The sequence below is a fragment of the Sorex fumeus genome, unplaced genomic scaffold (assembly GCF_029834395.1).
Source record: "Sorex fumeus unplaced genomic scaffold, SorFum_2.1 ptg000013l, whole genome shotgun sequence".
In the NCBI taxonomy this organism is placed as follows: Eukaryota; Metazoa; Chordata; class Mammalia; order Eulipotyphla; family Soricidae; genus Sorex; species Sorex fumeus.
This window is the reverse complement of record NW_026606070.1, coordinates 13,869,901-13,894,378: the sequence shown is the minus strand read 5'-3', so window position 1 is coordinate 13,894,378 and position 24,478 is coordinate 13,869,901. Positions and strand designations below refer to the sequence as shown.

The window sequence follows — 24,478 nt, the reverse complement described above, 5'->3', positions numbered from 1 at the left end:
CAGCACCCTGGCTTCTCCTCAACCTGGCTGGGTAGAGCTTTGGGGTCCCCAGAGTAAGGCTAAGTATGGCCCTAGTGACTCTAGGCACTGCCAGCCTGACCTTGGTGGTCCCACCCAACTAGTTCCCCATCCTTATGTTTTGCATTGAACCATCAGGGCTGGTTGACTTAAGTGACCCCTAGCACCCTAAATCACTGTATGGGAGGTTAAACATACCCCACTTCAACTATTCCCCCTGCCCATCCTTCTCCTCACACCTAAACACACAGTAGATAAGTCTGTGAGAGAAATTATTGCTCAGAATGCTTCTGCAGTTCTTTCCAGTGAAGCATATAGGACATTCCCATCCCCCACACACATGTAATAGGATTTATCATTGAAAAAATCATATATAAGTCAACCTTGTCTTCCCTCAGGGGAAAGGCCAGCCAGTGAGAAGTTCATCAGATGATGTCATGTTTGTTAACTTACTCTCTTGTAGATATCATTGGCAAAGATGCTTTTCAAAGCATCAAACATGAACTCTTTCTCATATGTTTAATTTTAGCCCATAAGTCATTTCCAGTCCTCATAAACAACTCACTTAGGACATGCTTTATACTTATACTTTGGATTAGAGGGTTTCTTTATTAGCATCATTTGCCAGTATTGATTTCCTACCTTTCTCGAAAAATTACTCACTTTTATTTCCTGCTGCTCATGTACATAAACAAATAATATATTAACATTATTCAGGAAGCAGTTTTCTCTGACACACACAGATTCTCATAAAATCCAATGAAAATCAATAGAGATTATATTTGTTTGTTTTTTTAGCCAGACTCTTCACTTTGCCCCCTTATGAATGCTTCCAAAACTTCATTTTTTCCTCTGTTCACTTTATAGGCGATAAAACTATCTGAACCGAGAATTTGAATAATCAGTTGTGTTCACAGTAATATGAACTTTTGTCTAGTGAGTAATTTAAGCTTTGATGCAACTGATGCTTATGAATGCTTATGAATAAGTTCAGAGAAGCCTTAGCAGAGATCAGATTAAGACCTATTATTATCATATAGTATAGGCAAGAAAGAATAATATGTTTGTTAGTACCAGTAAAGTATGCATAAATTCAGGCATGAGCTATGAATTTCAGGCAAGCATTTTATTCAATCACTTATCCTCATTCCTCTTTCTCCACCCCAAACTCCACTTTTGAATAAAAGAATATAATAGTAATCATGTTAAGAAAAACATAATTTAAAAGAGGAGGGTCAAGATAACTGAGCAGAGTAGTGGTTTATCTGATTGGACGCTCAGGAAGAAAGCAACTCGGTTAAATCAGCTGTGTAATTTGAAGTACTTGGTGCATGTAATTCAAAGATGATGAGCTATGAGCACTCATTGTAAAAATGTAGGAAAATTACAACAGTCAAGATTTTCCCCTCTTTTTCCTTCCTTCCTTCCTTCCTTCCTTCCTTCCTTCCTTCCTTCCTTCCTTCCTTCCTTCCTTCCTTCCTTCCTTCCTTCCTCCCTCTTTGATGCCTTGCACGCAGCCGATCCAGGTTCGATCTTCAGCATCCCATATGGTCCCCTGAGGTCTGCCAGGAGTAATTCCTGAGTGCATGAGCCAAAAATAACCCCTGTGCAATGCTGGGTGTGACCCAAAAAGCAAAATATAAATAAATAATAGAAAGTATTATTTCTTACTTATAAAAAATACTGCAATGCACTGCTACATTTAAATAATTTAAATAAGGTAAATAATATTAAAAGATAAACATAATATTAAAATATAAGAATGTGCAAAAATAATACTAAAGACCTAAAGGCATATGTTGATTTTTATTTATATAGAAGTATATACAAACAAGGACCAGAGTGATAGTGCAGTGATTAGAGCAAGTACTTGCCTTGCACACAACCGACCCAGGTTCAATCTCCTGCATCCCACATTGTCCCCTGACCAGTACCAGAAGTAACTCCTGAGCACAGAGCCAGGAGTAGCCCCTGAATATAGCTGACTGTGGCCCCCAAGCAAGCAAGCAAAACAAAAAGAAGTGTATATGAACAGACTTTTAAAAGGCAATGTGTTTGAATAATGTGATTAATGACTGTATATTATGATTTAAGGTATATTGTTAATGTGATTTTGAGTTATCTGGAAAGAGCTGTGTTCTTATTCTCATGATGAAGCAATAAACATGTAGGCCAATGCAAGGAACCACTCATCTATAACACTGTGGGTGTGAAAATATTCTTAAATAAAATGTGCTGAAATTCTTGCCTGCTTGCTTTCTTGCTTGCTTGCTTCCTTTGTTCTTTCCTTTTATTTTGCTGCCACACCTGACTATGCTCAGGGTTTACTATGGACTCTTGTGCTCAAGGATCACTATTGATGGTCCTCACTCACTGTATGCATGGTGCCAGGGATCAAACAGGGGTTGGCTGCATGCAAGGCAAGTGCCTTAACCTCTGTACTCTGCTCTCTCTCTCTCTCTCTCTCTCTCTGAAATTATCTTCCAGTTTTCTTGCGTATTCACTGAATAAGAAGACTCTGTATCTTAGAACAGATGTGCTTATGTGTTCAGTAACTCTGCTGTTTTTAATGGTTTTATTAGACTTATACTAGAATATACTACCTATACATGCATGATGCTATTATTATAAGATTTCTCTACTTCAGTGAATGGTGGGTATTAAATATCCATATACTCTCCCATCCCAAACGATCCCTCCAACCATCATTGGAGATGTATGCTGAAAGTAAAAAAAGGAACAAACATAATGGCCTCCCAGTATCCATATTTCAAACTATAATGACCCAAAGTCGAGAGGGAGTAAAAAAGGAAAGTGCCTGCCATAAAGGTAGGTGGTGTGGTGGGGTTAGTGGGAGGGACACTGGGACATTGTTGAAGGAATATGTGCATGGATGGAGGGATGGGTGTTCTATCATTGTATGACTGAAACTCAATCATGAAAGCTTTGTAACTGTATCTCACGGTGATTCAATTAAAAAATAATAATAAAAAGAAAACAACTACAAATAAAAATAATTATCCATATCCTATCACTCCAGCCCTTGTGACCTATTCAATATGCCAAACATAGTAACAACAAGACTCATGATGGAGACATTACTGGGGCCCGCTCGAGCAAATCAATAAACAATGGGAGGACAGTGACAGTGATCCATAACCTATAGTCACTTTGTGACTTATAGCATGTAATTTAGAAATAGTTAAATGGAATTACATGTAGTTGAATATATTAGTAATAGATTTTCATCAAATAATTGAGTTGTGTGAATGTTTAACCTGTACTTTTGACCTTATTGTGTTTTTTAGTAATGATTAGCTTTCACAGAAGTATATGTCCACGTGTGTATTTATGTGTATAGACTACTTTGTTCTAAGGATGATTTGAACATTTAAAAGTTCATTTTAATGTTAAAATATACTGTATTTGGTTGATATAAACATGGAAACCATTAAACCAATTCATCTCTAGTAGAAGGAAATAAAAATCTAGTTTCCATAATGTTTACAAAATCAAAAGGTAAACCAGGGGCTGGAGCGATAGCACAGTGGGCAGGGCGTTTGCCTTGCACACAGCCCACCAAGTTTGATTCCCAGCATCCGATAAGGTTCCGTGAGCATCGCCAGGAGTGATTCCTGAGTGCAGAGCCAGGAGTAACCCCTGTGCATCACCAGGTGTGATGCAAAAAGAAAAAAAAAATTTTTAAAGGCAAACCAATTCCAAACAGACAGCTGGGATTTAAGCTACAGTTCATCAAGTAGATTTCTTTGGTTCTGCCTTTTCTGTATAAATCTTGCCGTCTGCCATCTGGCTCCTGTGCAGTAGCGCATTCCTATCCACTTCTAAGTTCAAAATGGATAAAAGCTCAGATGCATTCTTCCAATTTTTAGTTTGTCTCCACTTATCTTTCAACAGTTGTTTACATTTGAAAATAATGATCTCAGAAAATCAACTCAGAAAGTCAACTAAGGATGTTCTGTTTCTTCCATCAGCTGTTAAAAAGAAGGCCAGCTTTATCACCCCAGTTCCGGGAGGCGTGGGACCCGTGACAGTGGCGATGCTTCTGAAGAACACCCTGCTGGCAGCCAGAAAAGTCATTTATTAGATCACGCAAGAGAATAAAGCACGTTGAAATCTCGCCATTTATTTCATGAATAGCAATACCTTTATATTTTACTAAAAAACTATTTATTCCTACATCATATTTATTTTTTCATTTGTGGGAATCATTGAAGATCAGATGATTCACCCAACTTGATGCATTTCCGACAAATGGACTTTGAGTTTTAGAAAAAATACAAAGCAGCATTGATGAACAGTGTTGATATTTGTTTATTCTGTGAATACTGTCCATAACAATAAAACAATAAAGGGCTCATAGTAAATGAATGTATTTTTGACACAACTAAATATCACAGTACATTTTCAGCAATGTTTTTAAGCAGCCAATGGGCATTAATATAAAATTTTTTTTCATTACGTGCTCAATATGTATGTATCTTACATTCTACAACGTACATTTAAAAAAGAGCTTACTTGTTAAAAAATATGAAGTATTAAAATAAATTCATGATTTCATAGATATCCTATAGTATTATAGTGTATCCTATAGTATTATACTAATAAGAAATAGTGTTCTATTTTAGGAATGAAAAATACATAAAGAAGGCAAAAACTGCAGTACTACTTGGAAAGCAAATGATATTTCAATTGTGAATTACTGTTATAGTAAAAATGTAATCAGAATGTGTTAGGTTTATATGTAATTTTCTTTGTTTTACCAGAAAAATATTTGGGCAATGCTTTTGCTGAGAAATAACAGGACATCCAAAAGAAACACACACACACACACAACAACAACAACAACACATATATATCCCGCCTGCATGGGCAGAGCCTGGCAAGCTCCTCGTGGCATATTCAATATGCCAAATACAGTAACAACAATAGGTCTCATTCCCCTTACCCTGAAAGAGCTTCCAATAATTGGGAAAAGACTAGAAGAGGCTGCTAAAATCTCAGAGCTGGGAGGAATAAAAATGTTTTATATATATATATATATATATATATATATATATATATATACAAACTAAGGTTGTAATTTTTTACTCAAATATTCAAAAAGTTTGATGTAGGGACAGAGAGATAGTACAGAGGTTAAAGAAGTTCCCTTGCACATGGCTGTCTCCAGTTGAATCTTTGGCATAACATATAGTCCCCTAAGGACTGCCAGGAGTGTCATCCCTTAATACACCATGGGATGTGATCCTGAGCCCCCTCCCCACTCTCTCCCCACACTCACACACACACAAACACACACTCCAGAAGAAAGATATGATGTAGCATGATTGAGGACTTCATTAGAAGTTGTTTTTGTTTGTTTTCCAAATCATAAATCTAATGGATAAACTTGAGTCTTCAACTGTGACAATGCTAAATCTTAGGATATGACGAAAAATCTACTGCTTTGTTGTCCAAAATCCTATCTTCTTTCTTTTTATAGCTTTTGCTTCTCAAAGTATGTGCTCTATTTATAATAACAATTTAAATTAGAAATATTTGTGCATTTCAACTGAAGAGTATTTTGAGACTACTGTATTTGTGTTCTTTCATGTGCCAGACCCAGTTTGTTTATGAACTAAAAATGATTCTTACCAAGACATGTCTTCACCAGCATGTACTTTTGATCATTTGTGTGAAATAGACTAGATGTTTATAACTAATACTATTTCAACTGAATAATAAAATCATTTTGAAGGATGATTGTCTTCTTTTTCCTTAAGTAGCCTTATGTTTTAGGGGTTAACACATAACACAGCCCAGCATGTGCCAACACGACTTGTTTTCTGGCACTGCATGGTCCTCTGAGCATCACCAGATGCAGCCTGGAAGACCCCAGCTTGGCCAGGGTGACTGAGTGTCTGAGGTCAAAGCAGCATCACATGTTCCATGGACTCACTGGCCTGCTTGGCCAAGAATTGCAGTTACCTCCACTCCAGGACCACTTGGGAGCACACCTCTCTACATTGTCTGTGTCTTAGAAATAAAGGCATTGATATAAGTGTAGGCTCCCCCTATGGAAGCCACAATTAGCTATGAGAGTTTAACTTTTTGTAAGCAGTTTCTACATGAAATAATCATCAATGGTGCAAAAGGTGATTAATCTAGGAATATATACACAAATTGTCTTAATAACTTTTTGAATCTCACAAAAGTAGAAATAACATGTAGTTACATCTAAAGTCAAGTACTATATATATATATATATATATATATATATAAACTTTAAAAAGATGACTCCAGCAGTAAGTGATTCCCTTTGCCATAGGAATCACAAGTTTAACAAGTATATTATTTTTCCAAAGACAAATTCAAATTTTAATAGAAGAAAGGCTCCTTTCTGATAAATTTTCTGGGTCGACAATGGTGTAAATGAAAGTCTCTTTGGGCTTTTTAAAATAGATTTTGAAAGTACAAAATATATAAGCAAATTGAAATTCCATGTTAAATGGCATATCAGCAAAATATGTTAATAAATTGCAATAATTTGTGAGAAAGGAAAAATAAACGGTCAGCCTTTATAGTCACAAAATGTCACAGTAATAATTACATGTTTTGATCTCTTTTAAATGCTACTTTGATAATCATAAGATTAACAGAGAAAAATGGGAATATTGTCTTAAATTGAAAACTTTCTATTCACAGAAATTCAGTCATACCAAGTATTTTCTCTTAATGCAAATTTTATTATTGTTAATGTTGTTAATATCATTCTTATATTGATACTTCACTGGTTCTCTCCAAATTTGGGGCCACAAACTGATCCTAGATAATGGTAGTATATTTGATTGACTCAGAAATATGTTAAATATGCAAATAATACATATACATAATATTAAAATATGTTCAGTAACTATAAGAGAAATGTAAATCAAAGCCATAGTGAAATACCACTTCATCTGTTAAAAATGCAAATCTCAGAAAGATCAAAGATTAAAAAGTGCTGCTGAGGATGTAGAGATAAACGTGGTAGTGAGAGTGATACAGCATTTATGGGAGAGAGTGTGGCATTTCCTTAAATTAAAAACTACATTATTATCCCCTGCCAAAGAAGAAATATATCAAATGGTATAATGACATTAAAGTAAATGTTATGCTATTTAAAAGAACTACTTGTATTGAATTTGTGGTAGTAAAACTAGCAAACATGAAAATGGAATATTAAACCTCCATCTTGGTATCAATCTGTCAACTGGTAAATTGCAAAATCCATTAACTTGCCATGGCATCTCATCTATAACAAAAGTAACAGAAAGACTGTAGTCTCAGGGATATTTCTTTCATTAACAGGTTTAAGCCATGACCTACTAGGCAAAGGACGAAATTCCAATTTTTTTTTTTTGAACCCTGAACAGGTTGCTAGCATCTTTGGACTTGGTCCAGTTCTGTTCACTCTGATGGGGCTTTTCCTGGGTTCAGATGCTTTTTTGTTGTTTTAAGTCCCTTTACATACATGATTATGCCCACAGGTAACAGGAAACCAGTGTTTCAAAAGAAAGCTTGATCACATTGCCAGATAACACAGGTATCCTAAACAAGTGCGTGAGTGCCTGGAGGCTTTCTGCCACTGCCAGAAGTGCATATTTTTTTGATTGGTAAGAAGTTCCAGATGACGCTTCATGAAATATAAATGCAAGAAAGCCTCAGTCAGCGCAATATAAACCTGCCACCCGGCAGTCTGGGAGGCTAAGAGAAAGGTACGATTAACAACTACAGGCAATGGCTTTTGGAGTTCCGATATCAGTCTACATTTTATTCAATGGTAAGTAAATTTTTCGTTTTGTTAATTTGATCTGAGTGTGAAGAATGAATGGAGCTTATTTTCTCCGAATTAGTGAGCAGTTGACTTTTAACAGTTGCTTGTGACAGAGATCTGACTCAGGAAATCTGTGAATTAATTTAGTTTCTTGTGTAATACTACGTTCCTCTTTAGATACGTTTTGGCTCCCTTTTTTTGGAGAACCTAAAACATGCTTTATTTAATCAAAGAATAGTTGATACAATTTGAAAGTACAGTAACATCTTTGTATTGAATTATGGATAAATGCATTCACACACTCTGAAAAATTAACCTGCTTCTGTTTCACATAATTATGACATTGTCAAAGGAATTGGTATGGAGGTGAAACTGTCAGGAAATTGGTGAGGCTTGGATTTCAAAGGTGAATGAGTCTATTTCTATTAGAAATAGACCAGCAGTGAGGCTACCCTGTGGTTCATACACAGGAGACACACCTGTTCAGAGTGTCCTTTTTCCTTCACACAGCAATGACAGCATTGACCGAGGAGGCAGCGGTGACGGCGTTCCCTCAAATCACAGCCCAGCAAAGTAACTGGACAGCTAACAAAACAGAAGGTATTGTCTTAGCACTCTCGTATTTCTTTTTTTTTTTCTTTTTGGGTCACACCCGGCGATGCACAGGGGTTACTCCTGGCTCATGCACTCAGGAATTACTCCCAGCGGTGCTCAGGGGACCATATGGTATACTGAGAATCGAACCCGGGTGGGCCGCATGCAAGGCAAACGTCCTAGTCAACTGTGCTATCGCTCCAGCCCGCACTTTTGTATTTCTTGTGAATCTTTTCTTTTAAACTCTTGGAAGAAATTTGGACAGTGCTAGAAACAATGCTGGAAATTTGTAATTTTCTGTAAAGTTTAGTCAACTCACTGGGCAAGATGCTATTCAATGGAAGCTACAGGCCAACACGTTTGTGTTTTTTAGTAAAAGGCAAAGGATTTTTATGATCTGCAGAGAAACCAGAGCATGAATTTGTCTTTTGAAAAAGAGGATGTGAAGCAAATGAGAGAAAGAGTCTTGAGCTGACTGTAAAACATACCATGTTTTTCTGCTTGCTTCCTCACTGGTTCCCAGTATGCCAGGCGTGTCTGGAGGTAGTCTGTCCCTATTTTGGCATTCTTAACGAGTGACATCATATTTTGATTTGTGATTATACCCTTTGCAGCCAAATGAATTTAGTTACAAGATGAAGAAGCTTTAATCCACTTTCTCTTATCTTTGGAAAGATCTTTCTCTTGTTTGTTTTTTCAGGGGAAGGGGGTCAGGGTGGGGGGGGGTTGTTGTTAATAAGAGCTTTCTGTCCTAACCACTTGTGACAGACAAATAGTTGTGGAAGGTGTTACTATGTTTTCTTTCCTACATTATTATTATTATTATTATTATTATTATTATTATTATTAGAATAGATCTGGCTATTAGAATAGATCTGAACATCAGCGTTTTTTCAAACCTGCTTGAACTCTTAGAGATGAACTTGGAAAGCATACCCAGTTCACCCAGCTTGCCAAGTTCACCTCTAAGAGATGAACCTATGTTCTGGGTTAGCAGGGATTCTCCTGGAAATCACATGCAGACACCTGATAGGACATTAGGTGATGTGGTAATGTGACAGCACAGACAAAGGGCATATCATGCTCTGAGAGCCAGGCAGGTACAAGGGCAAGGCAAACATGTCATTTATCATATAAAAGACTATTACTTATGTATTTCTATTTTAAATGTTTTTAAATACGAATGATTTTAAATGTTCAAATATTTACTGAAAATGTTATTCAACTCTATCTTGTGAAAATCCAGCAATTTGCAAAGTAAAATTAGTGTGGGATTTTAAAGTGACTTCTAGTCAACTTTATGTCTTCTGAACTCCTGAACGATGATGAAAGAAATAGCTTCATTAGAAGGGAATGACTGCTGAAATTTCCAGAAGTACAGCCAGTATCCTTCCTGTAAGAGACTTCACACAGTTTGCTCAGGTCACTTTTTTTTCCCTTCATTATACTGCAATACTTTTCTCCAAGTTACAGGTCATGAGGTCAGGAAAGGGGAGTTAAATATTCCGCAGCTGCAGTTTGTCCCTTTTTTATTCATGATAACTTGAGTTTTCCCCATACTTTTTATTAGACTTTAAGAATGTGCATCTTAGGACCCTACGTATAAATGGGCACTTAATATTACTTTCCTTAGAGTATCTTCTTTCGGGTGTTATGTATTCTAGCAAATGTTGCTTTTTTTTAGACTTTTTTATTGAACTTATTTAGTCCTGAAGTAGGAAGAACCAAGCATAGTTTATACTGGAAAATGCACACTGTCTCAGAGAGGTACTATTAAAATGGGCATTAGATTTACCATTCTACAAAATAAATGTGAATTTTAAACTAAGCTAATCTATGTTTTCTCAACAAAATGAAGTCATACAACATTGTATCATGTTGGTGTGTTAGTACCAAAAGGTTTAGTATTTTCAATGTTAAAAAGTGCCCATTTGGGAATTGGAGAGATAGTACAGTAGGTAGGGCATTTGCCTTGCATGCAGCTGACCCAGGTTTGATCCCCAGCATCCCATATGGTTCCCTGAGCACCATTAGAAGGAACTTAGTATAGGACTAAGTTCCCCCCCAAAAAATAATTTAAAAAATAAAAAATGTTCATTTTTAGATTTGTTTTCTTTCCTAAAAACAAATAAGTAGAATTATCTTACTCTACGTCAAATATAGTAATATATGGTAACTAGAGATGAGGGGATATATTTATTAATAACAAGAACAAAACCACACTAATTTCTCTTGAGAAAAGTTTATGAATTGGTAATTAAAGTTTACCTCCCAAATTGTGTGGTTTTACCTGAGTCACCCCTACTCCATACCCCCCTCAAATGGTATCGATGTATGTCTTTAGGGTATCTGGAACAAGCAGAAATATATACATTGTACTGCACCACAGCCTCTCACAATGAAGCATTCAATATAGAAGATTCTCAACACTATGCTACAAAAGTTTTGCTCAATATATGCATTCAAATGCATAGTGATTTTTTTTAAAAAGCCCAATAGCCAAGATTTTTAATTCCTAAGCCATGACTCTCCCACTGTTATAATCCCTCTTAACTGAGTAGATTTGAGAGAGGGGGACACACGAGATGGTGCTTAGGACTTACACCTGCCTCCGTGCTCAGAGATCACTCCCAGTGGTATTCAGGGGACCAAATCTGGGCCAGCCACATTCAAGGCAAGTGCCTTAACCCCTGTACTATCTTTCTGGTCCTGTGATTTTTTTAATTTTTTAATTAATATTTTAAGATCTTGTCTTAACTTTGTTAAGCATGAGTCATACATTGTTTCTGGATTCTTCTGTAGGTTACAACAATGCTTCTTAAAATCAGCTACACATGACAGTGATATGTGAGAGGAGTCTCACCTTACTCCTCTCTGGGAAGGAAGAGAAATCAAGTTGATGATCTGATAAGTGTCAATCCAAATATTTCTAAGTTCTCACTTCTCAGGTGTAAATAGGGGAATGGAAAAAGTTGTGCATAATCTATGTTTATTATCATTCTGACACACATTTGGGAAACAATGTTCAAAGTAACCTGCTAAGACTACAATAAATGCTGCCACCTTTCGGCAAACGTATCTTTATCTCATTATGTGGCTTCTGAAGAATGGAAAAATGATCTGTCCACCTCCACCTCCTAATTGATGAATGATTTATCTAAATGATATCAACCCAACCCTTGTGAATGTAACCTGCCAACAGACTCAATCCGTAGTTCCAAGGATAGAACACCCAAAGAATATTCTTAAAAATAGAAATCTCTGGTTTTATTTGTTGTTGGCTTCATTTCTTTACCTACCACATGAATAAAACAATTTGGTGTTTGTCTTTCTCTATCTGACTTTTTTCACTTAGCATTATGACCACATTTCTTCCAGGATGTTGCAAATGCAAAATTTCATACTTTCTTGGCTGAGTAGCACTTTATATTTGTGTGTGTGTGTGTGTGTGTGTGTGTGTGTGTGTTTCCATATCTTCAACATCTTCGTTATCTACTCATCCGTCAATAATAGGTACTTAGGCTGTTTCCTTATCTAGCATTATAAATAGCTCGACAATGAACACGGTGGTCATATATATTTTAGAATTAGTATTTTTATATTCTTTGGATACTCAGGCATAGATAGAATGGCTGGACTGATATTTCCATTTTAAATTTCTGAGACATCTCTATACTATTTTCCATGGAGATTATACCAACTTCCATTCCCATCAACAGTGTATAAGAGTTTCCTTTGTCTTTTTAATCTTAACCATTTTGAGGGGACCACACCAACTGTGCTCAGTGTTTATTCCTGGCTGTTTGCTGAGGGATCATTCCTCTTGGTACCGGAGGGCCATATGTGGTGCTAGGGACTGAATCGAGATTGGCTGTGTGCAAGGCAAGTGCCCTACTCACTTCGTATCTCTCTGGCCCAGTCACTGCTCTATCTCTCTGGCCCAATCATAACTATTCTAACTGGTGTGAGGTGATACCTCACAGTGATACCTCACACCTATTCGTGATTTTGATTTTTTTCCACAGTGATAAGTAGTGCTGAATACCTTTTCTGTTGGAGACAAATCTACAAAGATAGCTCTAAGGTCAATATTGATGAGTTTACTGCTTTTATGTGTTTTAGGGGTGTGGTTTTTATCTTTAAACCTTTAATATATTTTGAATTAATTTTTGTGTATGATGAAAGCTATTCTAGTTTAATTTTTTTGCATGTAATAACCTGGTTTTCCCAACACCATTTATTGAACAACACTATTTATCCATTTTATATTCTTAGTCTTTGTTTTCTGTTTGTTTGTTTTTTAATTTTATTTAATCACCATGAGAAAGTTACAAGCTTTCATGTTTGGGTTATGATCACATAATGATCAAATACCCATCCCTCCCACCAGTGCACATTCCCCACCACCAATATCCCCAGCAAAACCCCCTTCTCCTCCCCCTGCCTCCATGCAGACAATATTCCCCATACTCTCTCTCTACTTTTTGGCATTATATTTTACAATACAAACACTGAGAGGTCATCATGTTTGGTTCATTATCTACTTTCGGCACATATCTCCCATTCCTTGTCGCAAGTTGGCTATCCATATTTGTGTGTGCCTTTTCTGGGTTTTCAATTCTGTTGCATTGACGATATCTCTGTCTTGAGTCAAACATCATGCATGCAATTTTTGTGTGATTGTAGCTTTGTAGTGACAGTTTAACATCAGTAAGGAATCGTAATACTTCAATTTTTGTGCTTTGCTGTAAGGATTATTTTAGGAATTCGAAATAAAACAAGCCAGTAGAGTCTATTTTTAAAAAAATGGTAATTACTGGAGAATTAGGGTGATGGTGAATGGGCAATACAGGTAAAAAGAGTCAATTGTATGGTTCTAGATAGAAACTAGATTTTCACTGGTAATTATGTAATATATACAGATGTCAAAATATAAGCTTTAGACCTGAAATTGAAGAGAAAGAAACAAAACAAATGAATAGCTAAATAAAACAATGATGAACACTTATATTATGAAGACAAAATGATGGGTACTAGAGAGGATCAGGAAATAACTCGAGTAAACAAGGTCCATTATATAGTGGTGAATGGAAACGAGACTTTAAGTGGGAATTATAACATAGTATATATTAGTATACTTATTATAAAGCTATATACTTGACACCTACACAATGTTATCAACCAATATTACTTCTTTTTGTTTGGAGTCTATACCAGGAAGTGCATGGGAGCTACTTCTTACTCAGTGCTTGGAGGTTGCTCAGTGAATGCCCTGGGTGATTCAGGAGGAAACAAGCCCAAGGCTCTCTCATGTCCTTAGAACTTTCTCCCTGGCTCAAATCATTGTTACTTGGGGGAAAAATGAAAAGGTCTCTTTATTTGTTTTACAAATTCACTATGAAAGAAAGTATGTCCCACTTGATCATTTAATCTTGTATCTTCTTTCCCTAGCTGACTACATAGAGGGACCCATTGCCCTGAAGTTTTCACATCCTTGCCTGGAAGACCATAATAGTTACTGCATCAATGGTGTTTGTGCATTCCACCATGAGCTGGAAAAAGCCATCTGCAGGTATTTTAAAGAACTTTCCAAGTCCATAAGATGAATAAGTGGATTTATGCTTATGGTTCCCCCTAAGGTATATTTTCACATTTTATCTAGTATAAAAGGTACATGATCTGAAATTGACTCACCAACTTTATAGTTCAATAACTAAGAGAGTCTTTTTTCTAAACTACTGATCCTTGTTATCCCAAAATATGCGTATTTGACTTTAGCATGACTGGGGTCTTGTTAGAAATGCAGAATATATGTCCTACCTCAGAACTACTGAGTCAGAATCTGCATTTTAACAACATGCAAAGATGATTCCAGGTTTGTTTGTTGGTTCATGGTTTTGGGGTCATAACTAAAGGGGCTCAGGACTTACTTCTGTCTCTGTGCTCAGGGTCACTTGTGGGACTCGGGGAACTTCAAGTATTGAAACTTGGCTGGCATGCAAGGCAAACACACTACCTAGCATACTATCACTGTGACTCCAATTCCAGGGATTTTTTTAAGACTTCTTATAGGAGAAAATGAAATACATTATAACAAAAATACCTCAGAAAATGCATTTCTAATGTCACTAATGAACATTTTAATGATTATTGATCAGTGAAGTGGCATCCTATGAAGTAGTAGGTTAACAGTTTTCTAGATTAACTCATTATATTATTTTATCTTCTACTAATGAAGGAAGGTGCATTAGTATGGCAGTTTAAGTTACTCTTATAAAATATGCAGTTTCTCAATAACTTAAAAAAATTGGAGTTTATTTTATGCTTGTCTCTTTCTTTCTAATAAATCGTTTTCATTCTTTAAATTGTCTTTATATTTCTGTCATGAGTTTTTAAATTGTATATATTCTCTTTTTTTGTTAAAGGTGTTTTACTGGCTATACTGGAGAAAGATGTGAGCATTTGACTTTAACTTCATATGCTGTGGATTCTTATGAAAAATACATTGCAATTGGGATTGGCGTTGGATTGTTATTAAGTGGTTTTCTTGCTATTTTTTACTGCTACATAAAAAAGAGGTATGAAAAGAGACAAAACGTAAAGTCAATGAAACTCGTTTAGTTCACAAATACTTGCTAAGCACCCATGATGTGGCAGAATTGACATGGATAGTTCTTAAGTGAAAATGTGGCTCTCAATCTAGCAAATCTCTACCTAGACGCTTGTCTTGATGCCTTTTCTTATAAATACAAGCAAGTGGTAAAAATGTACTCAGAGATCCAAGAGAATAGCTCCAGCTTACAATTTCCTTCACCCTTATCTCATATCTAAGTTATAAGTGAGAAGAACAGGAAGCCTTTATAGGGGTGTACTCTGAAGTTTCACAGTTATTCACACTAAAAGAGTTAATGCTCAAAACAGTATCTGTTCTTCCCTAGAAATTTTCATAATAAATAGTATTCACAGTAAATAATTGTTTCACGAACAAATCAAGAAATGAATCTCATTTCTCCCCCAGATATCAACTGATAGTACATTTAGGAAATACTATCTACTGTTGAACATTTCAGAAGGGTTGGAGAGACAGTACAGGGTATAAGCTCTTATATTACATGTAGTCAGACCCAGTTTGTCTATGCCACTGATCTATTTCCCCCATCCCCTTAATCTGCAGCACATTAGGATCCCTTTTGTCCCTTGAGTACCATCAGGAGTGATCCTTGAGCACAGAGTCAGGAGTAAGCCGTGAGCACAGTCAGTTGTGGCCCCAAACCAAAAGAAAAAAATTTTTGAAAAATTAAACTTTTTCCCACGAATTACAAATTATGTATGTATTAAATTTTTATTTCTAGCTTACCCACACTAATATTTTTTCCTTAGCTTCATATGATTAGTGAAATTAAGAAATAATACAAGATAAACAGTAAAAATTATAAATATATTTCTCTTGCTACTTATATACTATTAGCTAAATCACTGAATCATTTTCCCGATAACCAAAATTGATTACCAAAGAAAAAAATTTGTTTAATAATTACGACTTACAAAGGACAAAATATGTTAGGCTATTGTAAATCATATCTATAAAATCCATCATATAAATTTATATCATATATCGATTGCCAAGAAAGAAATACCCCATATAAAGAAAGAAATATTTAATATATGGCATGTTATAGATCAATATCATGTATCATATAGCAATATCAAATATCATAACCAAGAAAGAAAGCAAAAGAAATCTTTTAAAGTTATATGACAGGTGTTCTGAGGTCAGATTGCTAGAGGTAGAACCTAAAATGAAAACTCTTGTGCAAACAATTGGTCAAGAGATCTCTCTAAGGTTAAATCTATATTGAAATAAAGGGAGCTAGAAAAAGAAGGTAAAAATTAACATGAGGCTTTCACTGAATTCTAGCTTCAGCTCGATTCCACAGAGAGGTCTAGAACATGAATGGCATGACAGATTTAGGAAGATGAGAGATCCCCTTTAGTTTCCTGCATCAGTCAACCATTATATGGCAAAATGCTCCTAGTAGCACAGGACCTGGGGGTTCCCAGGAATCTTGAAATCGCTCAAGAATCTTCACAGTTCCCTGTCAATCAAAGCAATCCTCTCATCAGGATGTGCTCTATTACTATTAATACTGTATTAGTACTAACCCTCAGAGCTGCTGGATGATGGGTCTACTAGTGGATAAGGGCCCGAGAGCAACTATTACTCCTGAGCATTTGTATCATCACCAATAAGTCATGCAAACTGCAATCGATTTCATATGGAAACCAATGCTCTGTTTCAGGTGTCTAAAATTGAAATCACCTTACAACATTTGTTCTGGAGGAAGATCGCTATGAGACTTTTATAAAAAGTCTTCACGAGGCATTTATAAAAATCAGTGGGGTGAAAAGTGAGAACTTCAAATGAATCACCAAAACTTCTTCCCTTGCTGATTGGACTTTAAAATAATGGAAGTTGGGCTCATGATAAATGAGAGATTCCACCTTCATCTTTAGATTGCTGTCATTGAGTGCTATGGACGCCAAGAGGATAACTATGACAAAAGTCAAGTTCATAATCCTACTCTGGGTTTGTGGCTATTATTGTATGGTTATTGTTCTCACTGCAGAAAGACTGAGTTTTGTGTTTCTGAACTTTGTGCTTTTGAGCTTCTGAGTTTTGAACACATTGGATATAAGTTTTCAAGACAGTAATCAACATAACAGCAACTTAAAGCAGTACCAAGCTTGAGTTCTTCGTGTGTTTGCTTCCAATGTTCTGGACCTATGCCCAAAGATGCTGCTTTTGTGGTGTCTAAAATAATGTGATATCAACAGGTAAGATATCAGTGTTATGAACCTCCAGTGAAACAAACATGAAGCTGAAGTCTGAGAAAAATGAAAATGCAACATCCAAGCCAAGTATAGTTCACTCTCAGCTTGTGACAATACTGCAACTTTTATCTGTAAAATATGAAATGAGCTCAAGAGTTTCTGATAGCTGAACCCTATCTGGATAATTGAGTCTGGAGAAGGCAAAACGTTGCCTGTTTCTCTGCGGATTATAAAACTATGTTGCACTCATTGGTCTTCAAATACTTATGTTCATCATTTCTTCCTAGTGTTAGTGGAATTACCATGTGACTAGCCACTTGGATCAATATCCTAGTCTTCTACTAATAATAAAATTCTGCAATTGACCGTGAAACAGAAACTGAAGAATTGAACATAGGAGTTTTTCACCAGTCAACAACATGTGAAAACTTTCTTTACCATTTCTGGATACTTGATACCTTATTTGCACACGAAGAAAACTGAACGAGGGAATAAATATTTGGGAATTAGGGTCCTTTAAAAACCATTTCTTTCATGTAATTCAAGTAGTCTAAGGTAGGTCCTTTAATTTCTTTGGACTTTGGTTTTACTTTTTTTTTTTTCTATAAAGCTCTGCAGCTCTAAAATTTGTAAGTTTCTTATCTGTTCTGTAAGAAAGTTATCCTCACCCCACCCTCTGCCCTCGACCTCTTCTGCAAGCTCCAAACATTCCACAGGGTATTATTGGAGGTGTGTATTCTAGAATTTGTTTTGTAAAATAATAATTTAAGTTTAAAGAAATATGTGTGTTTAAAGCAAATAAAAATGAAATTGAAGTATCATAATAACTAACATCTTTCTTTTAGAGTCAACCTATAACTGTGGAGTCAACCCTCCCACTTGCCCCTTCCCCAAACAATGTGATGTAGACTAGAAGAATAATGTTAATTATGACCTTGATTAAATGCAGTTCCAACCTGGATATTGATATGATGGCTGTCTCTTTAAAAGTCTTTTGTTTATATGAAGGCATGATTTTTCATTTAGTTCCCAACAAAAACTTAGCATTCTGCTCTTCTTTAAGTAGAAAGTACTTTCCTTGCTTTGCTTTTCCTTCAGAAGGCATTTAGTATGGAGGAAGCTCGCATCAGCACTTTCTGCATGTCCTCACTCAGTATGCAAAGGTTACATCATTTCTCAGAGTGGGGAGGTAGTTTCCTCCCAGTGATTCCAGGGACCGCACCTAGAAAGCTATGCTCTTCCTAAAGCATTTCCAAAAGGTGTTAAAAATCTGGGGAGGGTTCAGGAAAAAACATAAAGCTTAATTAAGAATTGCCTCCTGATAAAAGTGAACCCTTGCTTGAAAACTTTCTTTACCATTTCTGGTAAACTATTTTTTCACCTATTTATGGATCTATGAGATGGAGTAGGTCATTTAGGAAAGAAATGATTACACGTTTTCAATATCTCTGACATAAAGCAAACTGGCCAAGGGGTTCATCAGTTTTGTTTCTTACTGTCTCCTTCCTGTGTCTGTCCTTCAGTTCTTTGATAATACATTTTTAGGTCTTCAGTTTCCATAAGCACTTCATTAGTTAGAGTTTGGAAATATGGTAGACGTGGAAGCAAACTCTATAATTTCATTTTACTACCTGAAACACTAAAGCTATAAAAGAAATAGCATTCTCTTTCTCCCGCTTAATTTTTTTAATTAAATTTTTATTACATTTGAACTGGATGAAACTGTCACACGGTTTCTCTTTTAATGTTTTGTGGCATAGTACAAATCAAATTCTTTCATTTATATATGTCTACTTAACTGATATGGAGGGGATTTTCATTCATTACATTAAATGGAAAAATGTCTCAGGAAAATACCAAGGCAAACACTAGCAGTTTAAGCTTTTGATGGTGACTGTAAGGACTGTGCTTCTCTGCAGAATACCATGAGTAAACCATCTAACTTCTCTCTCAGTTGCAAAACCTAACACATTCTCTGTGGTGTGGTGTAAATATTGATATCCGGCAACCCACACTCATGGGAAGGGTTACCAGAATCCTTCTTGCAAAATTCCACTCTTTCTAACTTACATCATGGCTCCATGACATCAGGATACTAACATCTGCCGCAGTGAACTGGACATGTTGAAATTTAATTTGTCAGACTCTAGCTCGGCTAATCCGGTTGATCCCACGTTTCTGCCCAAACCTTTGGCATTACCCGAGTCATAGCACATTCAGAAGCATGTCTTCCGTATGCAGCCTCAAGTTTCTATTGCTTTTTCAATCATTCATTGTACAGTTTTAGAGTACAAAAGCTTAAGCAGTTAATTTCCTAAAAATTCAAAAGCTCTACCTTTTGAGAATATCCACGTGGTTAAATATGTCACTTTATTCTATTTCATTGGCTGCCAGAACTAAACAAGGTAAACGTTCCATAATGTGGAAAACACCCACAGCTTCCAAAATGCATCTAGAAAGATTGGAACTATGATTATATAGTAACACAAACAGTTGAAATATTTAGCCACAGCCTATCTATATATATCATGGACTTTTTAATTTTTATATTTCAGATATTATTGGTAGCATATTAAACATGTCACCCAGATTGAAATTCAGGTCATGACACATTTGGGCTAAAATTAACACTGTTTTTTGCTCTTTAAGTAGTTGTTAGTTTAGCTTCACTTCCTTGTGGAAAGAATGGAATCTAGAGCTATAAAATTGCACAAAATTTTGGTTCAGTAGTCTCTTCATAAATCAAGTTGAGGCAACAGCATAATATAGTTACTATCTATGGGCACTAATAATGTTAGAAAATCATTATTATTATTACTTGAATCCACACTTTTGGTAACAGAATCTTAAAGAAGACAATCCATTTTATTTTCAAGATCATGTTGTAGCTGTTTAAGTCTGAGTACATGCAGTTGTTATGAATGTTCTGTACGATAATGCTTCCCGGAACCCTATGAAAAATATTAGTATGAGATTGTTGGCTCATTTGGAAAGATATTTTTCTAATATTTTATTGTGAAAAACAAATAAATTTTTTTAAAGTGTAATGTAATGTATACTTGTATACACTTAGAAGCCAATAGTTCTTTACATTTTCATATCATCTTTTTCCTACATGTAATTGTGACAAATCATTTGAAAATATATTACAGACATCATGATTTTTAATCCTATATATTTAGTAGGTGAAGAAAAAGGGTATAATTACATATTGTAACCACATATAGTATTAAACCTCAAAAAATCAGCAACAGTCTTTCAAAATGATCAAATAAGAATTGCTTTCTTCTGAGCTTAGAGATATAAGTGATTTGTATGCAAATAAAAAGTTCTTTTCCTTAAAATATGTAAAATAGTGACCTTTGCCACAGATCAACCACAAAAACTCCCTGTCACCTACAGAAATTGAGATATGCATGCCATCCATAGGTGGGGCAAGAGCAGATTTCAAGCCTGGGGAGAGACTGGACTGTAAAGCAGGGTTTATCCTCAGGACTCAGGAGATGAGATGGTCACCAAGGAACACTTTATCCCTCTGTGCACAGTGATCATTTGACTCTGATGTCACCCTACTGGGCCATACTTAGTTTTGTGACTAGATGAGAAGTGATTTTTACCTTTGTAATAAATTGTCACTAATCAAATCACAATCAATCCTTAATTTTACCTGTAGTCTTAGAGTAGTGTTTCTCCACTAGGAGCCATATGGCCCCCAGAATATTCCATGGGAGTCAAAAATGAAAACTCACATAAATGAGGAGACGAGGGCGTGAGATTAGGAGGCCGACTGGTATGGTGAGGCGGGTGGGGGCGCACCAAAGTCAGAAGGGGTTTGGGAAACACTTCCTTTGACTGGAACAATAAATGGAAATGAACTTAAACCACCTATGATGTAATGCGAACAGGCTGTGTGTTAATTTCACCCAGGCCCTTGCAATGCTGTTCTTTCTGTTAAGTGAAGTTAAACTCTAAAAGCCACCTCTCCATCCCCTCTTGCTCTGATGCTGGATATTGAGAAGGTCACATCTCTAGGACAGATCCAGCTCACACACATTTTCATTGGGTTTTGTGGTGTTTGCTTTAAAACAAACCTATATTTAGAAACCTTGATATTAGGAGGCGGGAGGGATAATACAGCTGGTAGGATATTTGCCTTGCACATGGCCGACCCGGGTTCGATTCCCAGCATCCCATATGGTCCCCTGAGCACTGCCAGGAGTAATTCCTGAGTGCAGAGCCAGGAGTAAGCCCTGTGCATCACCAGGTGTGACCCCCCCCCCCCCGCCAAAAAAAGAAAAAAGAAACCTTGATATTTAACACACACACACACACACACACACACACACACACACAGCTTTTCGAACTTAAAAAAGCATCCAGAAGATATAAAGTCATCTTCACACAGCCTTGCTAGGATTGTACCTAGCCACCCCTTGCCACCCCTTGGAGCTTCTATTACTGTGCGCCTCTCCAGGCTGCCCTGGGACCTTCCCTTCTATAGACTTACTGTGTGCGTTGAATCTGACCTCAGATGAATTCCTCTGGGTCTAGTCATGCACATGCCTGTAGAGGGCCTTGTTGTACCGCAAACCACACCAGCCCTGCGTCTAATCTCAGCCAGACAGGTTGCCCAGGAATGTGCTCTTTAGGAGAACCCACACTCACCTGTAAGCTGGCGAGGGTGGCATCCCATGACTCAGACACTGCCCTGCCCACGCCTTCAGTCACTCTCTGCTAGTCCTTGCCAGATTTGTTTTCTTAGTGCCCAGCCCTGCTTAGGTTACCTCCCTGGTCACTGACACCTTGCTGCATCCCATGTTTCCTGAAGATTCTTCTCTGACAAGACCTTCCCGCCGGAGGCTCAGGTGCTCTGGGGCTTTCCACGCTTCTAGGGCTCCTACACTGACCATCCATTGCAGACAACAGCTGATCTTTGCTACCTGAGTAAACCACACGATTCCTATCTGTGTTTAAAGGCCTTCGGTGTGCCCACCACATATATTACCTTTTTCATATCTGTCTTCCAAGATATTAAACATTCCCTTCTCCTACCCCCCCCCCATGGAGGTTCATCCTTGAGAAACATTTATTTATAATATTATTTATTACAAATATTTTTTTTAACAGTGGCACCTCAGTATCTTTTTTTTTTTATTAGTGAAACACCATGAGGTACAGTTGTAGATTTACAAATTTTTGTGCTTGGATCTCGGTCATACCACGATCAAATACCCATCCCTCCACCAGTGCCCATTTTCCACCACCAGGATAATATCCGTCCCCCCCCATCCCCCCATCCCCCCTGCCACTGTGGCAGGGCATTCCCTTTTGTTCTCTCTCTCCTTTTGGGTGTTGTGACCAGCAAAAGAGGCATTGAGTGGCGAACATGTTCAGTCCAGTCTACTTTCAACCTGCATCTCCCCTCCTGGGAGGATCCTCCAAACACCCTCCACTTGGTGTTCCCCTTTCTATCTGAATTGTCCTTTCCCCTAGAATACCCGGCTGGCCTCTAAGTTATGGAGTAATTCTCCTGGTGTTGATCTCAGCTATTCTTGGGTATTAATCTCATATTTTGTTACTTTATATCCCCCAGATGAATGCAATCTTTCTATGTCCATCCCTCTCTTTCTGACTCATTTCGCTTAGCATGATACTTTCCATATTGTACCACTTGTATGTAAAGTTCATGACTTCATCTTTTCTAAGAGCTACATAGTACTCCATTGTGTATTACAAATATTTTTTAGGGTATTATTTACAAATACTATCTTTCTTTCCTTTCAATTCCCTGGATATCCTTTTTATTTTATCAAGTCTCTTAAATGGTACCCATATATTCCTACTTGATTTATAATAATTTATGTCCTTTACTAAGTACCATAGACTGGGCACCGTGCAAAGTGATTTATATACAGCGCCTCATTCTTTACAGACAGCCAGGAGCAATTTATTGATTGATGGATTTTTGGAGGTTATCAGCTTGAGGCTAAATCCCAGCGCCATCCTTATCTAGGTGTGCTACTACTATCAAGTTTCTCAACTTTTCTTTAAAAATTTTTTTAATTGGTTGATAATCTGCAGTTTACAAGTTTCTTAATTTTTCTGAACCCCAGTTTTGATATTTGGAGAAGAGGGATAATCATTGTCTTCTAGCATGTTTAAGGCGCAAGTGTTCAATGATTGTTAGCATTTTCTTGTGGTCATTTCCCAATTACCAGATGAAGAAACTGAAATGTAGAAATTTTACATAACTAGTGTGGTCTACAGCTAGTAAAGTGTTAGAACAAGGATTTGACCCCAAAGCTCTCCAGATCCAACTCCTATTTCATTCATCATAATGCTTAGCCACAGATATTGTTTGATCAGTGTTGATTAAAGTATGCCCTGCAATCTAAGAGAGCTGGATTTGTACCAGACAAATGCTTATTGTCTCTGTAATAGAAAATAAATTATTTAACCCCTCTAAAGCTGAGGATCCTCTATTATAAGATGGGGATAATAATTACACTTAACCCATAGGATCATTTTAGGATTAAGGTAAATTAGATAATGTATGTAAAATATTTAGAACACAGTACTCATTCAATAAATATTACTTCTGATTATTAATATTTGAAACTATTGTTAGAGGTCCAATTGGTATTCAATACTCAGTTTTATTGCGACATGGTTTATGCCTTTTTCAGAATCATCACATGTGGATAAGGGAGCTCATGCTTTGCATGTGACAGCCCCAAATTTATTTCCTGGCACTGTTGGTCCCCAGGAAATGCCAGGAATAACACCTGAGCACTATCAGGTATGGGTCCAAAACAAAATGAAATAAATAACTACAAAATTGTGTGATAAAACATTCAAAGGGCATATGGGAAACTTGAATTAGGGATATAACATTTAATTTTTTTCTGGTGTTAATTAATAAAAACAAATCTAATAAGACTACTTGCATAGTTTCATTTGTTTATTTGATTCAGGAATGCATTAATAGTTCAGTATATATTACTTTTTGCTTGAAAAACAATTAAAATTGCCATGGAAGTCAGAGGATTATAGATTTGATTTTCTTGTCATATGATGGAGGAAGAATTAAAGGAATTGGGCAAAAAGCTGTAACAGTAGATGTGAAGAAGTATCTCCTTACACAAATATGAATCAAGGTAACTGGGACATATTTGGTTTTTGAGCATGTGAGTAGATAAGCTCTATAGCTTTGTGCAT

At 36.5% G+C, this 24,478-nt stretch overlaps 2 protein-coding genes across 3 annotated transcripts in view; both read left to right on the top strand.

The window, feature by feature from the left end:
* The window catches only part of MTHFD2L (methylenetetrahydrofolate dehydrogenase (NADP+ dependent) 2 like), a 109,810-nt gene extending 105,359 nt beyond the window's left edge, over positions 1-4,451 (top strand). For both annotated transcript variants that reach the window (XM_056111292.1, XM_056111291.1), the window contains one exon: positions 4,011-4,451. In XM_056111292.1, the coding sequence (XP_055967267.1) occupies positions 4,011-4,123 (113 nt within the window). In that variant the 3' untranslated portion in view covers positions 4,124-4,451. The remainder of the gene's footprint in view (positions 1-4,010) is intronic.
* A 3,346-nt stretch (positions 4,452-7,797) lies between these two features.
* EPGN (epithelial mitogen) lies at positions 7,798-16,847 on the top strand. Its single transcript, XM_056111293.1, has 5 exons — positions 7,798-7,840; positions 8,345-8,434; positions 13,880-14,000; positions 14,854-15,006; positions 16,729-16,847. The coding sequence occupies exons 1-5, from the start codon at positions 7,798-7,800 to the stop codon at positions 16,781-16,783; spliced, it is 462 nt and encodes a 153-aa protein (XP_055967268.1). The 3' UTR covers positions 16,784-16,847.
* Positions 16,848-24,478: the final 7,631 nt, after the last annotated feature.